Source organism: Hyla sarda, chromosome 1 (assembly GCF_029499605.1).
Source record: "Hyla sarda isolate aHylSar1 chromosome 1, aHylSar1.hap1, whole genome shotgun sequence".
Classification (NCBI taxonomy): domain Eukaryota; kingdom Metazoa; phylum Chordata; class Amphibia; order Anura; family Hylidae; genus Hyla; species Hyla sarda.
The window spans coordinates 405,354,680-405,374,280 of record NC_079189.1 but is presented as its reverse complement, the minus strand read 5'-3'; the positions used below and the strand labels follow the sequence as shown (position 1 = coordinate 405,374,280).

Sequence of the window (19,601 nt, the reverse complement as noted above, 5' to 3'; positions counted from 1 at the left end):
GACACAGAGGATCCACCTCCAGCCTGCAGAATCCTGACAATATGCTTAGTTCCCTAACGTGGGGACAGCGCGCTACAGCTGACAATTCATTCCCTGATGTTGGGACTGCGGGTGAGAAGCTGACGGGGGGAATCATGATAGCTGATACCCCTAAATCCCCCCCGCGGGCGCACGGTCCTCATGGCAGGGAAGGGGTTACGTACATTGTGAGCCAGGTGCAGGGCTGGCTGACAGCGGGAGGAGACATCCATCCTCCCCAACAATTCAATGAATATTCATTACAGGGGTGTGGAAAAGGGGTGAAGCCATTGCAGGAGAAGAAAAAACAGCAACGCCTGCACCACTGACTTCTTGTCCACAACAATGAACATGGCTGGATCTTGCTGTAATGATGCTGGATGTGGATCCACTGACCTGGTGGCTGATGACACAGGCCGTATCAGGGAGCAGAGTCTAAGGTGCCGCTGGTCTTCACCAGAGCCTGCCACAAGGCAGAATGGCCACAAGGCTGCCCCCCATACGACTCGACCACACAGGTAGCTGGGTGAGGCGAAGTACAGTAGGATGAGGCAGAGACGTAGTCGGACTTAGCAGAAGGTCAAGACAGGCAGCAAAGGTGCATAGTCAAATAACGTAGTGGAATGGTCAGAACACGTGCTAGGCAACAGGCAAAGGGTGCGCTTAATCTCAGACAAATAGCACTGAAGATCCGGCAGGGAAGAGTGGGAGGTGCAGGGACTTATAGAATAGTGTCAGGTTTTTCCCATAATTATGGGCGTACTGGCCCTTTAAATTTCAGAGCTCCAGTGGGCGCGCACTAGGAGACGGGGACACGAGCGCCGGAGCTGAGAGGCGGTGGAAGAAGAAGCAGAGGAGTGTGGTAAGTGACGGGCTGGGATTTGCATGCGGGCGTGTCCCACAATGCGAATCCCAGCCCCGCCGGCAACAGGGGAAACAGGGATAGTGCGCTCACGGCCATGGGAAGCGGCCGGATCGCAAGATGTAACAGGCATGGCAACCCAGCATAGACCATCAGAACTGAACTTGACATTCCATGTCTCCAACCCCTCTCCCCACCCCCCATATACACACAAAATTAAATAGAAAAATTGGGAATTTCTTAAGGGCTGCATGGGATGGGAAGAGAGTCTACTACTACCTTAAAGTAGCTGCAACTGGTACTACCTACAGGGGACTACTACTGGTACTGCATAAAGCAGACTACCACTACTACTGATACCACTACTGCTACTTGAAGTGGGCTGCTGCTTTTACTGTCTATAGAAGGCTGCTGCTACTACTACTACCTAAAAGGGGACTGCTCCTACTGTAATCGGGGGGCTGCTCCTCCTATATGGGGGGGCTGCTACTACTATAAGCAGGGGGGCTGAAACTAATATATACGGGGGGCTGCAATTATATACAGGAGACTGCAACTATATACAGGAAGCTAGGGAGTAATCTCTACTTATAGGGGGCAGCTACTGCCTACGGGTAGTAACTCTCTACAGGAGGCAGCTATCTACAGGGGGGGACAAACCAACAGAATGCACCTACTTACTTGAGACGTCTACCTACTTTAGCGGCCTTACTACCTAATGGAGGGACCTACCTACTTTTTCCCTAACTCCCCTATCTACCCGCTCTACTATGTAGGACACCCAGGGGGTTATTATTTCTGTTTGTAGTGCTATAGGTGCTGGAAAAGTGCAGAGTCATAAATGTTTGTTTTGCAGGTTCTGTTGAGAGGAGTGGTGGTTGGAAGAAATTGTCATGAAGATCAAGGTCGAATGGAGAAGAAAAAGAAAAGTGAATGACTCCAATTAGAAAAGACTTCACCTGATGTACTGTATGTAATTACTTATACCAGTGTTTCCCAACCTTTTTTGGGTCGGGGCATACCTCAGAAATTTTTTTTCCCGCAGGGCACCCCTACCGAGGTTCATTGGCAAAAAAAAAAATATATGAACAAATTCCTATGCACACTGCATATATCTTATCTTGCATATATCTTATTTTCCCCTACATTATGTTGGCAGTATAGTTACCCCCACATTAGGTTGGCAGTATAGTTACCCCCACATTAGTTCCCCAACATTAGGTTGTAGTTCCCCCACATTAGGTCCAGTATAGTCCCCCCACATTAGGTGCAGTATAGTTCCCCCACAGACATACAGCCTTCAGCCATACAGTGTATTACTGAAGGCTGTATGCGTGTGTACTGCCCCACTTCGGTGTTCCGAGCACCGCTCCTCCGGTCCGGCTCTAGCAGTAGGTCCCGGGACCGGAGGAGCGGTGCTCGGAACACCAAAGGAGACGCACCGCTGGTAACACTTACCAAGTTGACAGCTCGCGTCCTCCTCGCTGCTCTGGTCCTCCGCGATTGTTGCTATGGGCGCACGCATGGGACGTCAGTGATATCCCTGTGTGCACTACCTCCTGGCGGTCCCCGCATTTTTAAAGTAAACACGGGGCAGCAGGGACTTAATAGAGGCATCCCTGTGTCCCGAAAGCAACTTTCGGGACACAGAGATGTCCTGCGGCAAAAACACCCGGCGGGTGTTTTTCCCACGGCACACCTTACTCTATGTCACGGCACACTAATGTGCCGCTGCACAGTGGTTGAAAAACACTGACTTATATGGTCTGTAGTGCCAGGGTCACCACTATCTGTGTACAGTGGTTTTTATTCAGTATTAGTACTGTTGTTTTATCTTGTTACTATATGGTGTTAATTAAGGATGAGCAAATCGAATCTGAGGAATCCGAATTTGTTACAAATATGTGGGATGACCCTGAATCACATGCAGCATGCATCTTATCAGCAGCCAGTCACCCCTGTGATTTCACAGCCCTATATAATCAGCAGCCATATTGCGGCCAGTCTCTGCAGCCTTTGACTGCAGAGAGATAGATAGGGACAGACAGCGCTGTGTGTTGCACCTCCAAGTGAAATCAGTGTTCTGTTGCAGAGAGGGACAGAGAGAAGGGTGTGTTTCACAGAAAAGCATTCTTACTGCAGCGATTTACCTCCCAGTCACTGTCTACAGCGTTCTATTACAGAGTGCAATGTGTTGCCCAGAAGAACAGCAGTGATTCAGCTCAATCACAAATCCTTCCTAGAGGCACTGATAGGGAAGGAAGTGAGATTGAGAGAGAAAGTGCAATTTTGGGTGCAGTACACAGCAACTGTGTGCTGCAGCACTGGTGTATACTGCCAGTGTTGTGCACAAATACTTTTTTAAGAGTACTGTAGCGCATTTTGTCTGCCCTCATAAATGCATAGTACATACGTACATCTAAGTAGTGTACTATTTTGTTCCTCTTAAAGTCTTAAGGGCCTTGATAATGTGAAAGGCCAGGCAAAAGTACTCACCAGATTGTGTTATACACAAATACTTTTTTAAGCATACTGTAGCACATTTTTATTAAGTGCATACCACATATGCACAACTAAGTGGTGTATTTTGTTCCTGATAAAGTCTCAGAGGTCTAGATACTGTGAAATGCCAGGCAAAAGTACTCACCGGCTGTTTTTTTTACACAAATACTTTTTTAAGCATACTGTAGAGCATTTTTCTCCCCTCATAAGTGCATACCATACGTACATCTAAGTGGTGTACTATTTTGTTCCTGTTAAAGTCTCCAGGGCCTAGATACTGTGAAAGGTCAGGCAAAAGTACTCACTGGCTGGTGTTATACACAAATATTTTTTTAAGCATACTGTTGCACATTTTTCTGCCTCCATAAGTGCATACCACATACGTACATCTAAATGGTGTACTGTTTTGTTCCTATTAAACTCTCAAGGGCCTAGATACTGTGAAAGGCTAGGCAAATGTAATCACCAGCTAATGTTGTACACAAATCCTTTTTCAAGCGTACTGTAGTGTATTTTTCTCCCCTCATAAGTGCATAGCACATATGTACATATAAGTTGTTTACTATTTTGTTCCTGATAAAGTCTCAAGGGCCTTAATACTGTGAAAAGTCCGGCAAAAGCATTCACCAGCTGGTGTTATACACAAATACTTTTTTAAGCGTACTGTAGCACATTTTTCTGTCTTCATAAGTGTATACCACACATGTACATCTAATTGGTGTACCATTTTGTTCCTGTTAAAGTCTCCAGGGTCTAGATACTGTGAAAGGCCAGGCAAAAGTACTCACTGGCCGGTGTTGTACACAAATACTTTTTTAAGTGTACTATAGCGCATTTTTCTGCCCTCATAAGTGCAAACCACATATGTACAACTAAGTGGTGTACTATTTTGTTCCTTTTAAAGTCTCAAGGGTCTAGATACTGTGAAAGGCCAGGCAAAAGTACTCACCTGCTGATGTTATACACAATTACTTTTTTAAGCATAGTGTAGCGCATTTTTCTCCGCTCATAAGTGCATACCACATACGTAGATCTAAGTGGTGTACTATATCGTACCTGTTAAAGTCTCATGGGCCTAGATACTGTGAAAAACCAGGCAAAAGTACTAACCAGCTGGTGTTATACACAAATGCTTTTTTAAGAATACTGTAGCGCATTTTTCTGCCTTCATAATTTCATACCACATATGTACATCTGTGTTGTGTACTATTTTGTTCCTATTAAACTCTCAAGGGCCTAGATAATGTGAAAGGCAAGGCAAAAGTAATCACTGGCTAATGTTGTACACAAATACTTTTTTAAGTGTACTGTAGTGTATTTTTCTCCCCTGATAAATGCATAGTACATATGTACATCTAAGTAGTGTACTATTTTGTTCCTGTTAAAGTCTCAAGGGCCTAGATACTGTGAAAGGCCAGGCAAAAGTACTCACCCGCTGGTGTTATACACAAATACTGTTTTAAGCGTACTGTAGCGCATTTTTCTGCCGTCATAAATACATACCACATACGTACAACTAAGTATTGTACTATTTTGTTCCTGTTAAATTCTCAAGGGCCAAGATACTGTGAAAGGACATCCAAAATGACACACCTGCTGCTGTTCTAGATAAATACTGTTTTAAGCTTCGTGGAGCGCATTCTACTGCCCTCATAAGTGCATACAACATACGTACATCTAAGTGTTGTACCATTTTGTTCCTGATAAAGTCATAAGGGCCTAGTTACTGTAAAAGGTCAGCTAAAAGTTCACACCTGCTGCTGTTCTAAACATACACTGTTTTAAGGGTAGTGAAGCGTATTGTGCTCCCCTCATATATGCACTAGGTATGTCAGGCAGACACGTGCCAGGATGTGCACAGAGGAGTGGCAGAGGCCTAAATTCATCAGGCACAGGCAGAGGTCAGAGCGGACTAGGGGCAAGTGGCAGCAGGAGTTGCAACGTGAGGCCTACTCTCCTGATATCAGCTAGCGGTCGTGTCTCAACTAGCAACCCATTTGCCGTCATGGATTGGTTAACACGGTCATCCACTTCATCACAAGTGACATCTGATACCCCCAGTCAAAAGTCGGTTGGTTCCTCAGACACAAAACTCAGTTAGCATGGCCTAGGAGCAGTCCCTGGTCAACGGCGTCAACATATGCTGCGTCACCACAAAGTGGCCTGAGAGAACTGTGACTCCGATGTGGTGGTCCAGCCTGCTGTATCACCCAGTGGCATGCTGCTCCATGTTTAAGCCAGCCAAGGCTCCACCACCTCAGCCGAAGGGAGCTGTGTGTCATGAATTCCTTCTGTCGCTCCAGATGCTCCTGCTCCTCCTACTTTGAGTCAGTCATTCCGCCAGCAATCCATCGGTGAAGCCATGTCCATGAGACAACAGTATGCGCCCACTCATCCCACGGTGCAGAAGCCGAATGTGCTCCTGTCCAAGTTGCTGGTGTTGCAGTCCCTCCCTTTTCAAGTGGCGGACTCTGCACCTTTCAGAGAACTGTTGGCTTGTGCCGAGCTGAGGTTGATAGTCCCAAGCTGTCATTTCTTTGTAAAGAAGGCAGTACCAGCCCTGCACAATATTTTTGTGGAAGAGAAGGTTGGCCAGTCCATGAGCCTGTCGGTATGTACCAAAGTGCATGGCAGCGCCGACATGTGGAGCTTTAACTATGGTCAGGGAAAATACATGTCCTTTAAGGCCCACTTGGTGAATGTGGTTCCTGCACAACCACAACAGCAACTTGGATAGGTCACGCTGCTTCCTCCTCCATGTTCTCAGGCTGTTGGTCCTGTGACAGTGTGCGACTCCGCCTCCTCATCCTCCACCATGTCCTCAGAGTCACACAGGGGAGAAACTGCTAAAAGTAATTCATAAAGAAATTGGACCATGGCTTAATCCCCAAAAACTGGAAATGGGAACCATGGAGACTGATAATGGGACGAACATCTTGTCTGTGCTGTGACAAGTAAAGCTGAGCCAGCCAAGCACACTGCATGGCACACTTGTTGAATCTGGTTTTCAAGAGGTTCCTGAAGTGCTCCCCCATTTGCAATACATCCGAACAATGGGAAGGAAACTTTGCATACACTTCAGCCACTCATACACCGCAATGCATACCCTACCAGAACGGTATCCCCCCCAACATAGTGTGATTTGCGACGTTGCCACACATTGCAATTTCACCCTCCATATGATGGACCAACTATACAAACAGAGAAAAGCCATCACCAATTTCTTGTTGATCCAAGCAAATAGGGGGACTCCCCTGTGTAACTTCAATTAGTGGCAGCTCATATGTGACACCTGCCGTTTGCTCAGGCCCTTTAAGGAAGCCACATTATTAGTCAGTAGCCAGGATTACAGGATTAACAATGACGTCCTTCCACTGCTTCATTTCCCACAACTTGTGTTGGAAATGATGGCTGGATAGGGCACCGGAGATGTGGCGCCTACATCTCACGGCCACATGAACCCTGTGGGGGATGAACTGGAGGACGAGGGGGAGGGGCACAATAAAGCACAGTATAGGTTTCATTTTTTTCTAGTCATCTGACAGGACAGGAGGAGCAGGAGCAGCCAGAGGAGCTAGAGGGTTATGAGGAAGGCGAGACAGAGGACCGAGACACACCATGGCAGTATGCAGTGGAGATGGAGGCAGGGAGTCCCTGCGAGTCACTTGCACAAATGGCACGATACATGCTCACTAGGTTGCTTACTGACTGCCGAATTGTCAATATTCAGTAGTGGGATGACTTCTGGCTCTCCACCTCATTGGACCCTCCCTTCTGGCACAAAATGGGAGGGAGGACAAACTGACCTACTACAGAGACATCCTACGTAGTAAGTTGGCCGATGCCTAGTGGTGCCATCGTCCATCCTCTCACAGGTTTGACTCGAGGGGCCCTCTGCGCTATCCTTCCACTGCCATGGCTGCTGGGGAGGGGTGGGGTGGCAGAAGCAGTACCAGCTCAATCAGAAGTAGCCTGAATCTACAGTCGCTGATGAGTACCTTTGTTCACCTGTATAGTGAAGCAACTCATCAGCAGCAGGTAGAGCTGGAGCAGGACCTGAACCAGCAGACATCCCTTGACATGCCCATGCCAACACACCTTGAACATCCGCTAGACTTCTGGGCAGCCAAACTTGATATGTGGCCCCAACCAGCAGAGCTTGCCCTGGAAAAGCTGTCCTGCCCGGCCAGTAGTGTGCCATCAGAGCGGATGTTTAGTGCAGCGGGGACCATAGTCACCCCAAGGAGAGCTCGTCCGTCCACAAAAAATGTGGAGAGACTGACCTTTGGGAAGATGAATCAGGCATGGATCAGCCAGGATTTCCACCCACCAATGCCTGACGCATCAGAGTAGATTGACCATGGTGCCACATCAACACTTCACAAATATGTATAGTGCCAAACTGCCTTAAGGCGCTGCTCCCCAGTTACAAGCATTCCTCCACATAAGACCTTTTTTTTACCCACCTTCGTCAACGGGTACTGGTATTGCCACCCATCACACCACTCTGTCACAAGGTCACTTTCTGGACTCCAGATGCTGCTCATTCCACCTCCAGGTTGTCTCATTCTGCCACCATATGTTCTCCTCATGCTAATGCCAGCTCCAGGCTTACTAATTCTTCCACCATATGTTCTCCTCATGCTGATGCCAGCTCCAGGCTGTCTCATTCTGCAATCATATGTCCTCCTCATGCTTCCACCACCTCCAGGCTGTGTCATTCAGACAATATATGGTCTCCTCATGCTGCCGCCACCTTCATGCTGTGTCATTCAGCCACTATATGGTCTCCTCATGCTTCCACCACCTACAGGCTGTGTCATTCAGCCACTATATGGTCTCCTTTTGGTGCCTCCAACTCCAGGCTGTGTCATTCTGCTAGATTATGGTCTCTTCATGCTTCCGCCACCTCCAGGCTGTGTCATTTAGCCACTATATTGTCTCCTTATGCTGCCACCACCTCCAGGATGTGTCATTCGGCCGCCATATGGTCTCCTTATACTGATTCCACCTCAAGGATTATTGTGTCATTGTGCCGCTCTGCGACAGTGATTCTAATAGCAACGCCTGTAATCTGCATGTCATACTGAATAACAGTATTATTTCACTTACACAGCACACTTCCTATGAGTGTTACGACAAGGCAAAGTGATCTACACCCCTATGGAGGCTCACTGTAGCCCAGAAAAAGCCGTTTTTAATAGTGATTTTCTGCAAGAAAATTCGGACCGAATCACATTTTTTTGCAAAATTCTGCAAATTGGCTAAATCTATTTTTTTTTTTTTAAATCTCTAGTGGTTTTAACTGCGCATAATGATTGTGACTGCAACCCGGAGTGGCAGAAGTAAGCATTGGGGTGCAGAAGAAATAGGACTTCCCCCTTAATACTCGTTGCTTTGTCGATTAAATTACTTTCACCATTATCAATGTATAACAATAGACAGTATAGTTACTTGATTTTAAAATGTGAATCTACAGACCTTTTAATAAGACATAGGCCCATGTGTTTGTGTGTTACTGCAGGAGCAGATAATTTACCCCCTGAGAGTTTCATTATATTTTCTCATCTATATAAATACAGCATTACAGTATCTTTCAGCTTATTGTGCAGATGTCAGTTGTACAGTTTTAACAATTAACAAGGTAAGAATTTCTTCAAAGTGTAGTTTCCTTGCATCACAGGCAACGTAACTGTTATGAGTTCCTATTTAGCTACAGATAAATATAAACCAAAAATCTTATCTATGGTATAAATATACTTGTAAGGTACATACTAATTTTAAAGGTAACTTTGGATGTAGACTTGCTGCCTAACTTTAAAGAATAATAAATAGTTTATTTAGGTTGGATTTACACATGCAATCTTTGATGAAGTTTGTCATATGTGGATCTAAAAGGAAAGATAAGTATAAAGATTGATATGCTTGCACTATTTGTACCTACGTCTGTGATGGGCTTTAAATACGTTATTAAAACTCCAGACAACTGTTTGTGTAACTGCAGCTTAAATGGATACTCTGGTGAAAAACTAATAACTAATAACTAAGGGGTACTACGGTGGAATTGTTTTTTTTTTTTTTTTTTAATCAACTGGAGCCAGAGAGTTAAACAGATTTGTAAATTACTTCTATGTAAAAATCTTAATCCTTCCAGTACTTCAGCTGCTGTATTCTACAGAGGAACTTGTTTTCACTGACCACAGTGCTTTCTGTTGATACCTCTGTCCGTGTTAGGAACTGTTCAGAGTAGTATAGGTTTTCTATGGGGATTTGCTCCTGCTCACAGTTCCTGACATGGACAGAGGTATCAGCAGAGAGCACTGTGGTCAGAAAGAAAAGAACTATACAACTTCCTCTGTAGTATACAACAGCTGATAAGTACAGGATGGATTAAGATTCTTCAATAGAAGTAATTTATAAATCTGTTTAACTTTCTGGCACCAGTTGATAAAAAATTTTTTTTTTCCCACCGGTGTACCCCTTTAAACAGATTTGTAAATTACTACTATTTAAAAATCTTAATCCTTCCAATACTTATCAGCTGCTGTATACTACGGAGGAAATTGTGTAGTTATTTTCTTTTTGACCACAGTGCTCTCTGCTGACATCTCTGTCTGGGACTGTCCGAAGCAGGAGAGGTTTGCTATGGGGATTTTGTTCCCTACATGGACAAAGGTGTCAGCAGAGAGCACTGTGGTCAGGCAGAAAATAACTTTACAACTTCCTCTAGAGCATACAGCAGCTGATAAATACTGGAAGGATTAAGATTCTATTTTTGACAACAGTTGATTTAAAAAAAAGTTTTTTTCTACCAGAGTACCCTTTAAGTACATTCCCAACCTTTTGTGCCTTGGGAGTCACATTCAACTTTTAGAGAAATGGAGGAGAGATATATTAAATGGGAAGAAACTGAAAAATATTAAATTTTTAGGCTTTCAGTTTTCATAAATAAGTGTAATACTAGGTCAACTCTGGGGGTCTACCTTAAAGTACATGCAAATATTACCTCCTCATTCTAGGATACAACATTTTTTTTTTCTTATAGTTTTTTTCATCACAGTATTTTAAACCCACAAGGATGCAGGGTTTTTCCGTTTTTTGCATTTTCATTTTTTCCTCATCACCTTCTAAAAATAATAACGTTTTCAATTTTTAACATAAAATTCCATATGATGGCTTATTTTTTGCCCCACAAATTCTATTTTGCAGTAACATTAGTCATTTTACCAAAAAATTCACAGTGAAATGTAAAAAAAATTCATTGTGCGACAAAATTGAAGAAAAAATGTCATTTTGTAAATTTTGGGGGCTTCCATTTCTACGCAGTGCATTTTTCCGTACAAATGACACCTTATCTTTATTCTCTAGGTCCATACAATTAAAATGATACCCTACTTTTATAGGTTGGATTTTGTTGTACTTCAGAAAAAAATCATAACTACATGCAGGAAAATTTAAACGTAAAAAAATTCTCATCTTCTAGCCCCTACAACTTTTACATTTTTCCGCGTACGGCCGGTATGAGGGCTCATTGTTTGCGCTGTTTTCTGAAGTTTGTATCGGTACCATTTTTGTATTGATCGGACTTTTTGATCGCTTTTTATAAATTTTTTCATGATATAAAAAGTGACCAAAAATACGCTATGTTGGACTTTGGGATTTTTTTGCGCTTACGCCATTGACTGTGTGGCTTAATTAACAATAATATTTTTATAGTTCTGTCATTTCTGCATGCGGAGTTATTTTTTATTTATACAGTTTTTATTTTATGGGAAAAGGGGGGTGATTCAAACTTTTATTAGGGAAGGAGTTAAATGACCTTTGTTAACTTTTTTTTTCCCTTTTTTTTTTAAGTGATATAGCTCCCATAAGGACCTATAGCACTGCACACACTGATCTTTTACTCTGATCCCTGCAAAGCCATAGCTGTAGCTCAGGCTTGGAGCAATCAAACGCCGATCGGACGCGACAGAGCAAGGTAAGGGGGTCTCCGCTCGCGTCCTAGCTGTTCGGGACATCGCGATAAAACCCCAACTGAGCTGCCGGGAAGCGTTTACTTTCACTTTCAGAAGCAGCGGTCAAATTTGATTGCCGCGTCTGAAGGGTTAATAGCACGTGGCACAACGATCGGTGCTGAACGCTATTAGCCCAGGGTCCCGGCTATCATTAGCAGCCGGGACTGACCCGTGTGATGCGGGGTCATGGTGTGAACAGGTACGCCCTACGTCCTTAGCAGGTTAAGAGTCATGGGGCATTAGACGTGTCCGGCATTAGACATGGGTCCTGGCTGCCTGTAGCAACTGGGACCCACTGGGTTTAACCTGTTCTCTGCCGGTGAGAACGGTTTAAACCCGCTAAACTGGACCAGCGCGTACAAGTATGCCCTGAGTCCTTCATGGATGCAGGGCATATGCATATGCCCTGCATACCCAAGAGGATATTTTATATTTTCATTGTTTTATATATTTTAGAATAAACTATATAGATTTGGTCTAGAGTCCCACATTTATTGTGAAGAGTACAGACATTCCATCATACATCTATGTCTTAACCCTTTAACGCTGCAGGACGTATATTTACGTCCTGCGCTGGCCCCTGTGATCACTCGGTGACCCCGCATCATATTGAGTCGGTCCCAGTGGCTATCAAAGGCTGGGACCTGTGGCTAATACTGGACATCACCAATTGCTGTGATGCCCGGTATTAACCCTTCAGACTTGGCGATCAAAGCATTCCCAGCAGGTCCGTCGGGCTGATCGGGATCACCATGTTGGAACCGCGGTGTCCCGATCAGCTGTACTGACACGAGGAGGGTCCCTACCTGCATTCTCATTGTCCAATCTCCGAATGACTGCTCCGTGCCTGAGATCCAGGCAGGAGCAGTCGAGCGCCGAAAACACTGATCAGTGCTATGCTTTTTGTTTTTGCGGTAGATTTTTGGTTAAAAAGATTGATGTCATTACAAAGTAGAATTGGTGGCGCAAAAAAAAAAAACCCTCATATGAGTCTATAAATTGAAGGGGTTATGATTTTTAAAAGGTGAGGAGGAAAAAACGAAAGTGCAAAAATGGAAAAACTCTGAGTCCTCAAGGGGTTAATAGGTGGTATGCTGAGGACTATTTCAGTTCACCACACATATTTATCACTGTGAGCTGCACCATTAGATTTCCTTTATAGAAATGGGAGATACTTATGCAACATTTTGGTGAAACTGAGATTGGCAATAGAAAAATATAATTAAATGTAAGTTATTTATTAATTCAATCTAAATGTTTTTTGTTACCAGATCATGAAAAGCAATGAGACAGACCTCAGCGTCAGAGAATTCATGATGACCGGATTCGAAATCCCTCGCTCATTTAAGACCTTCCTGTTTGTTGTTTTCCTGATCACATACGTTTTTACAATTTCTGGAAACCTTCTGATCATTGCGTTGGTATTCACTTGTCAACAACTTAGTAACCCCATGTATTTTTTCCTTTCCAATTTGGCTGCCTGTGAAATCCTTTTGACCACAAATATCATACCAAATATGTTATACATATTAATAGTAGACCAAAGTGCAATTTCTGTTTCCAAATGCCTTGTGCAGTTTTACTTTTTTGGAACGGCAGCAACTACTGAATGCATTCTTCTTGCTGTAATGGCTTATGACCGTTATTTAGCCATCTGCAGGCCACTGCATTATACTTCAATCATGGACCATAGATTTTGTGTCTGCATTTCGCTGTGCATATGGCTTGTTGGTTTCATGGCTACTATTGGAACAATTATACTTATGGGCAGACTGCAGTTTTGTGACTCTGCTATCATTAATCATTATTTCTGTGACCGCGAGCCTATCTTAAGCCTTTCTTGTTCAGACGTCACAGATGTTAAAGTAGTATCTCTTGTCTTCTCATTTTTTATTACATTATGGCCATTTATAGCTATTATCTGGTCATATGGTAAAATTATTCTTACAATTGTTAGAATGACTACATCAAATGAGAGACATAAAACATTTTCTACTTGCAGTTCCCACCTCATAGTAGTAGGGATGTATTATGGAACATTAATTGTTATGTATGTAGTTCCTTCCAGTGGACAGTCATTTAATGTTAACAAACTACTATCTTTATTGTATATTGTAGTCACCCCATTGCTTAATCCGGTAATATACAGCTTAAGAAATCTAGAACTAAGAAATGCATTGAAAAATGTGTTACAAAGATATCAACTGATAAAGCCTAATTTCTGATTTATTATCTCAACTGTTCAAAGTTATAATTAGTGATGAGTGAACTTTTGAAAAGTTCACAAAACTTTTACAAAATTGTCGTTTCGATTCAGCACTGTATAACACAAACTGACAATAAAATAAAACCCTAACACTGCCTCTAATGAGGCTCTAAAACCCTGTAAATCACTGCTAGGAATGTATTCAAGTAGTTTTAAAATGTTTTTAATGCTCAGTTATGGCAACATGCGGTAACCATTGGTAATTAACAGCTTCTTTAATCCACTTGCAGATTTGTTTAGGCTTATTCACAAAAAAAAAAGCAGCATAAACTATCCCTGGTTGTTTTTAGATGCCTGCCAATGTTAAAATGCACACAGAGGTATCGAAAGCCCCAATGGCTTTTTTCAAGTGTTCCAAAAATTATCCTTTTTTGGGAGTAGCAACAGATTTTTAGTCAGCCAAGCAAAGATAAAGTTACATTGTTACATAGTTCTTAAGATTGAAAAAAGACCAGAGTCCATCAAGTTCAACCTATAACCTTATTTTGTCTCTCCTGTGTTGATCCAGAAGAAGGCAAAAAAACCCTTATGAGGCTGATGTCCAAATATGGCAATCAAAATAAATCCCTGGATTAATGTTCAGTCCCTATATATCTATTATCCATAACCTCTAATGTCATTACTCTCCAGAAACAGGCCTCTCCAGGCCTCTTTTGAACTCTTTTATTGTGTTCACCACTTTCTTTGGCAGAGAGTTCCAAAGTCTCACTGTTCTAACAGTAAAGACCCCCGTCTGTGCTGATGTAGAAACCTTCTTTTCTCTAGACATAGAGGATGCCCCCTTGTAATATATACAGTCCTGGGTATAAATAGATCATGGGAGAGATCTCTGTACTGCCCTCTGATATGCTTATACAGTTATTACCGTATTTATCGGGGTATACCACCCACCGGCCTATAACACGCACCCTCATTTTACCAAGGATATTTGGATAGAAAAAGTTTTTTACCCAAATATTCTTGGTAAAATGAGGGTGCGTGGGTGTGCGTGTGTATACCCTGATACACTGTTTCTTACCCTGCAGAAGCTCCCAGGAAAGGCAGGGGGAGAGAGGCCGCTGCTGCCCGCTTCTCTCCCCCTGCCTTTCCTGGGGTCTAGAGCCCTGCTACCGCTGCTTCTCTCCCCCCTGGCTATCGGTGCTGCTGCCCCTTCTCTCCCCCTGTGTATCGGTGTCGCTGCCCCATTGCCGGCGCCGACAGACAGGGGGAGAGAAGGGGCAGCGGCACCCATTGCCGGTGCCGCTGCCCCGTTGCCTCCCCCATCCCCGGTTGTATAATTACCTGTTGCCAGGGTCGGGTCCACGCTGCTTCAGGCCTCCAGTGTGCGTCCCCTGCGTCGTTGCTATGCGCTGTGAGATGCAGTGATGAGTGACGTCACTCGTCATTGCGCCGCGCCGTGCAGCGCATAGTAACAACGCAGGGGACGCACACCAGAGGCCTGAAGCAGCGCAGACCCGACCCCGGCAACAGGTAATTATACAACCGGGGATAGGGGAGGAAACGGGGCAGTGGCGCCGGCAATGGGTGCCTCTGCCCCTTCTCTCCCCTGTCTGTCGGCGCCGCTGCCCCATTGCCGGTGCCGCTTCTCTCCCCCCTGGCTATCGGCGCCGGCAATGGGGCAGGGGCAGCGGCACCGATAGACAGGGGGAGAGAAGGGGCAGCGGCACCGATAGACAGGGGGAGAGCAGGGGCAGCGGCGCCGATAGCAGGCGGAGAGAAGCGGCGGCCGCAGGGATCCCAGGACCGGCAGGGGCAGAAAAGCTGGCAGCGGTGGTGGTCTCTGCACCTCCAAAAGCCACTGCAGTTCTTTGATTTAAAGCGCTCGCTTTAAATCATTTAACTGCGGCGGCTTATCGGCGTATAACACGCAGGTAGACTTTAGGCTGAAATTTTTTGCCTAAAAATGCGATAAATACGGTATTTATTAGGTCACCCCAAAGCCATCTTTTTTCTAAACTAAATAACCCTAATTCTGATAATCTTTCTGGGTACTGTAGTCTTCCCATTCCCCATATTACTCTGCTTGCCCATCTTTGAACCCTCTCCAGCTCCACAATATATTTCTTGTACACTGGTACCCAGTACTGTACACAGTATTCTATGTGAAGTCTGATTGATTTGCGCAGTAAAGTCACCGAGTAGTCGTCCTCATGATCAATACAAAATATTGTTTAAAATATAACTTTTAATGTACTACAGACTAAAATTAGAAGATGATAATTGAACTAAGGTATGTGCTACTTGTACTAAATAGTGCTAGGGAGCCCGGGGGTGTGCAGACCCAAATCTTGAGGATAGATAAGTGAACCACGCCTATAGTAGATATAGATGGATGATCTAAGATAGGAGCGACTAAGTTCCTGTATTAGAGGATGTAAATGTATGATTATTCAACAATGAAATGATTCAAGGATTAGAGAGATGGAGGGATATGTGCCCACTATGATAAATAAGCCCATCCCTCTTTCCCTGCCTTTTGAGGGACCCACCTCCTTAACAGGGTGGCCTCAACCACGGTGACGTTTCCTGCTCTCACTAAGTGAGGGGAAAAAACAACAAAATGAGACAATAAATAGAAGGGGATAGGGCTGCACAACCCAAGGCTCCAAAAACAAAGTGTGTGTGATAACCACAATAGTGCAAAAACAATCAAAAAATAACCCAACTCCAACGCGTTTCACCTGTCAAATTTAAACAGGATCATCAGGGAGAAACGTGGCACCAAACATAAACATTAGTGATAGTGATAGCACCAATTTAAAAGACAGGGCACTTATGATGACCAAGTATTCCCTAAGAGCGCAGCGAACCAGACCCAGATAGTAGCTAATTCCTCCAAATTTGCCCTCCTAGTGTGGGATGTACACTAGGTGCATGAGGTATGCCACATATAATAAATTGTGCCCTATGCAAAGTAGAGGCTATTAATAGCCATGATGTTTACTCATTACAGCCATGTACACAAACAACAAAAAAAATTGTTTTTCTTTGCATAATTTGCTAGCATAGATATAGATGCAAAAATATACATATACCTAAGTACTCTAGATTATTAAAGTAGATACAAGTGGTGACGTAATAGACAATATCACCATTAACCATTACCAGAAAATATGCATAGGTACCATGAAGTAGTTGTGATTGGTCAGAGATACGTCAGGGGGTGACTTAGTGTTAGTGCACTAGCAGATGGGTGCACTACACACAATGATAGCAACGCGATAGGAGCTACCACTAAATAAACATAAATACATAAACTGCCTAGCCTGGCAGGTATATTGAGTATAGCCAATAAATCACAAACTGGGACCAGAATGTTGGATATCTGGCATAGATATTCAAGATATTCAAAGATGTAGAAAAAGGCTAGTGGAGTGTAATGGCACCCCAGCAGCAGGTATACTTAGCACCCCCAGACGATGGTACACTTAGGGCATCCGGTCTTACTGGGCTGGCGACATGCTCAGATGTGTTAAACAGAGTGTACCAGCTGGTTTTAAATAGTGCGCATCTTACCTGGCGACCAGTCAGAGCCAGTGGCGCATATTGTGACGTCAGACGCCGGGCGCAAGCAGCGCATCACTGATCTGTAAATGTCAGTGAAGCGGTCACATGCGTTTACGAGGATGCGGCACTATGGCGCATGCGCGGTATAGCCGCGCCTCCAGACAGGAACTGAATACAATCCAGAGACGCATCACGTGACCTACTTAGGTCACGTGAGCGTTCCAAATGCCGGAAATGGGTTCCGGAAGGTATGTGACATGTAAATAAAGCAAATACTAATTCCATAGCCACCCAAATTATGCAATCCTATATTTGGAGCTAATGTTTTGCATAGAGATGAAAAATTGGTGTTGTTATGTGAATGATCGCTGCTATATATGATGCACTTAAAGTACAACAAAAGTTATTAAAAGATAGACTGACCAGACAATGATGTCAGTCAGTAAGTCCCTATTTTTTAGTATGATAATAGGATAAAAAAAGGGGGACAATTCTAGATAAGCTGTCAATAATAGTTAATTCTGATGAAATATCAATCTTAAAAATGATAATCCAAGAGGGAGGTCTAGCTATCAGCATATAGTAAATACGTATATATGTATTAATTGATGACCAAAAATTACTAAAAGATTGGGGGATTACTCCCCAATATGAGAAAGAAGGGGGGGCAAATTTTAACCAGATAAAGGGATTGCCATCTGTTCGGGTGTATTATTAAATAAAGGAGGTAAATGACAAATGTTCATTCAGCCCCTCAGGGGATACAGTCCCCAATCTGTAAATCCACTGAGTTTCTTTTTGTAGGAGGCGATGATCAATGTCGCCACCCCTTACATTAGCGTGTACTACCTCCAACACTTGGAAAGAGATAGCACAAGGTGTAGACGCATGTACAGATCTCATATGATTAGAGATGGGTTTGTCTCTCTGATGATTAATGTCTCCTATATGCTCTAATATGCGACGGCGTAGTTCTCTCTTAGTTTTTCCCACGTATACAAGGGGACAGGGGCATAGGCATGCATAGATCACATTAGAGGTTTTGCAATTAGCAAAATCCCGACTAATGTATCTTTGTCCATTATGTGGGCTCTGTAGATATTTTGTCACCTTAATGTACTCGCAGCCTTTGCATTTACCACATCTATATGTTCCTACCACTTTCCGATCAAGCCAGGTCCCTTTGGCTGATGGTGGTGTAAAGTGACTATGTATTAATCTGTCACCTAGGTTTCTACCACGTCGATAGGTGATCTGTGGGCGTTCACCCACCAGACCAGATATCAACGGGTCTGATGTCAAGATAGGCCAAAACTGAGTGATAATGTTACGTATAGATGTGGCTGCTGTATCATACGTCCCAATTATTCGGAGACAGTTGTTCTCTTTTTTAGGGCGAGGGATAAGTAACGAACTTCGATTACATTTCCTTACTTCATTATATGCTTTAGTAAGAATACTGTTGGGATATCCCCTCTCTCTAAACCTTCGTCTCAACTTGATTTGCGCAGTAGTAAAACTATTTCCTTGTACTGGCCATCTATGCCCCTTTTGATGCATCCCATGATTTTTTTTTGCCCTGGTAGCAGCTGTCTGACACTGGTCACTACAAGTAAATTTACTGTTCACTTAAACTTTTAAGTCCTTTTCCATATCAGTCGTTCCCAATGTTTACCATTTAATACATAATCCCAGCCTGGATTTTTCCTCCCCATGTGCATAACGTTAAATTTTTTTGTTGAACCCCATCTGCCACTTCCCAGCCCAAACCTCCAACCTATTCAGATCCGTTTGTAACAGTGGCTGTCCTCTATTGTGTTAACCACTTTAGCGCTTAGTATCATCTGCAAAGATTGATACTTTATTATACAATCGCTTGGCAAGGTCATTAACCCCTTAGTGACCGCGGACGTAAATATTCGTCCTGGTGCGGAGGAATTTCGCGCACCAGGACATACTTTTACGTCCTGTACATGACCGCGAGCATCGGAGGGGTGCTCCTGTCATGCACTGTAGGTCCCGGCGTATGATAGCAGCCGGGGACCCACCGGTAATGGCAGACATCAGCGATCGTGCTAATGTCTGCCATTAACCCCCCCAGATGTTGTGATCAATACAGATCAAGGTATCTCCGGCAATGCGAGTGTTTGAATGGATCCGGTCATTTAAAATGGCAGCCGGAGGTCCCCTTACCGGCCTCCAGTCATCTCCTAGGATCTTATGCTCTGGTCTGAGATTGAGCAGACCAGAGCAGAAGATCGCCGATAATACTGATCAGTGCTATGCCCCATGTATAGCACTGAACAGTATTAGCAATCAAGTGATTGCTATAGATAGTCCCCTATGGGGACATAAAAAGTGAAAAATCCCCTCCCCCAATAAAAATGGAAATTGTCCCTTTTTCCCATTTTACCAACAAAAAGTGTTTTTA

At 43.8% G+C, this 19,601-nt stretch overlaps 1 protein-coding gene across 1 annotated transcript in view; it reads left to right on the top strand.

Annotated features, from left to right (window-relative positions):
- The window catches only part of LOC130369586 (olfactory receptor 6B1-like), a 49,180-nt gene extending 35,558 nt beyond the window's left edge, over nt 1-13,622 (top strand). Inside the window, exon 3 of the mRNA XM_056575037.1 lies at nt 12,669-13,622. Within this exon, the coding sequence (XP_056431012.1) occupies nt 12,672-13,622 (951 nt within the window). The 5' untranslated portion in view covers nt 12,669-12,671. The remainder of the gene's footprint in view (nt 1-12,668) is intronic.
- Nucleotides 13,623-19,601: the final 5,979 nt, after the last annotated feature.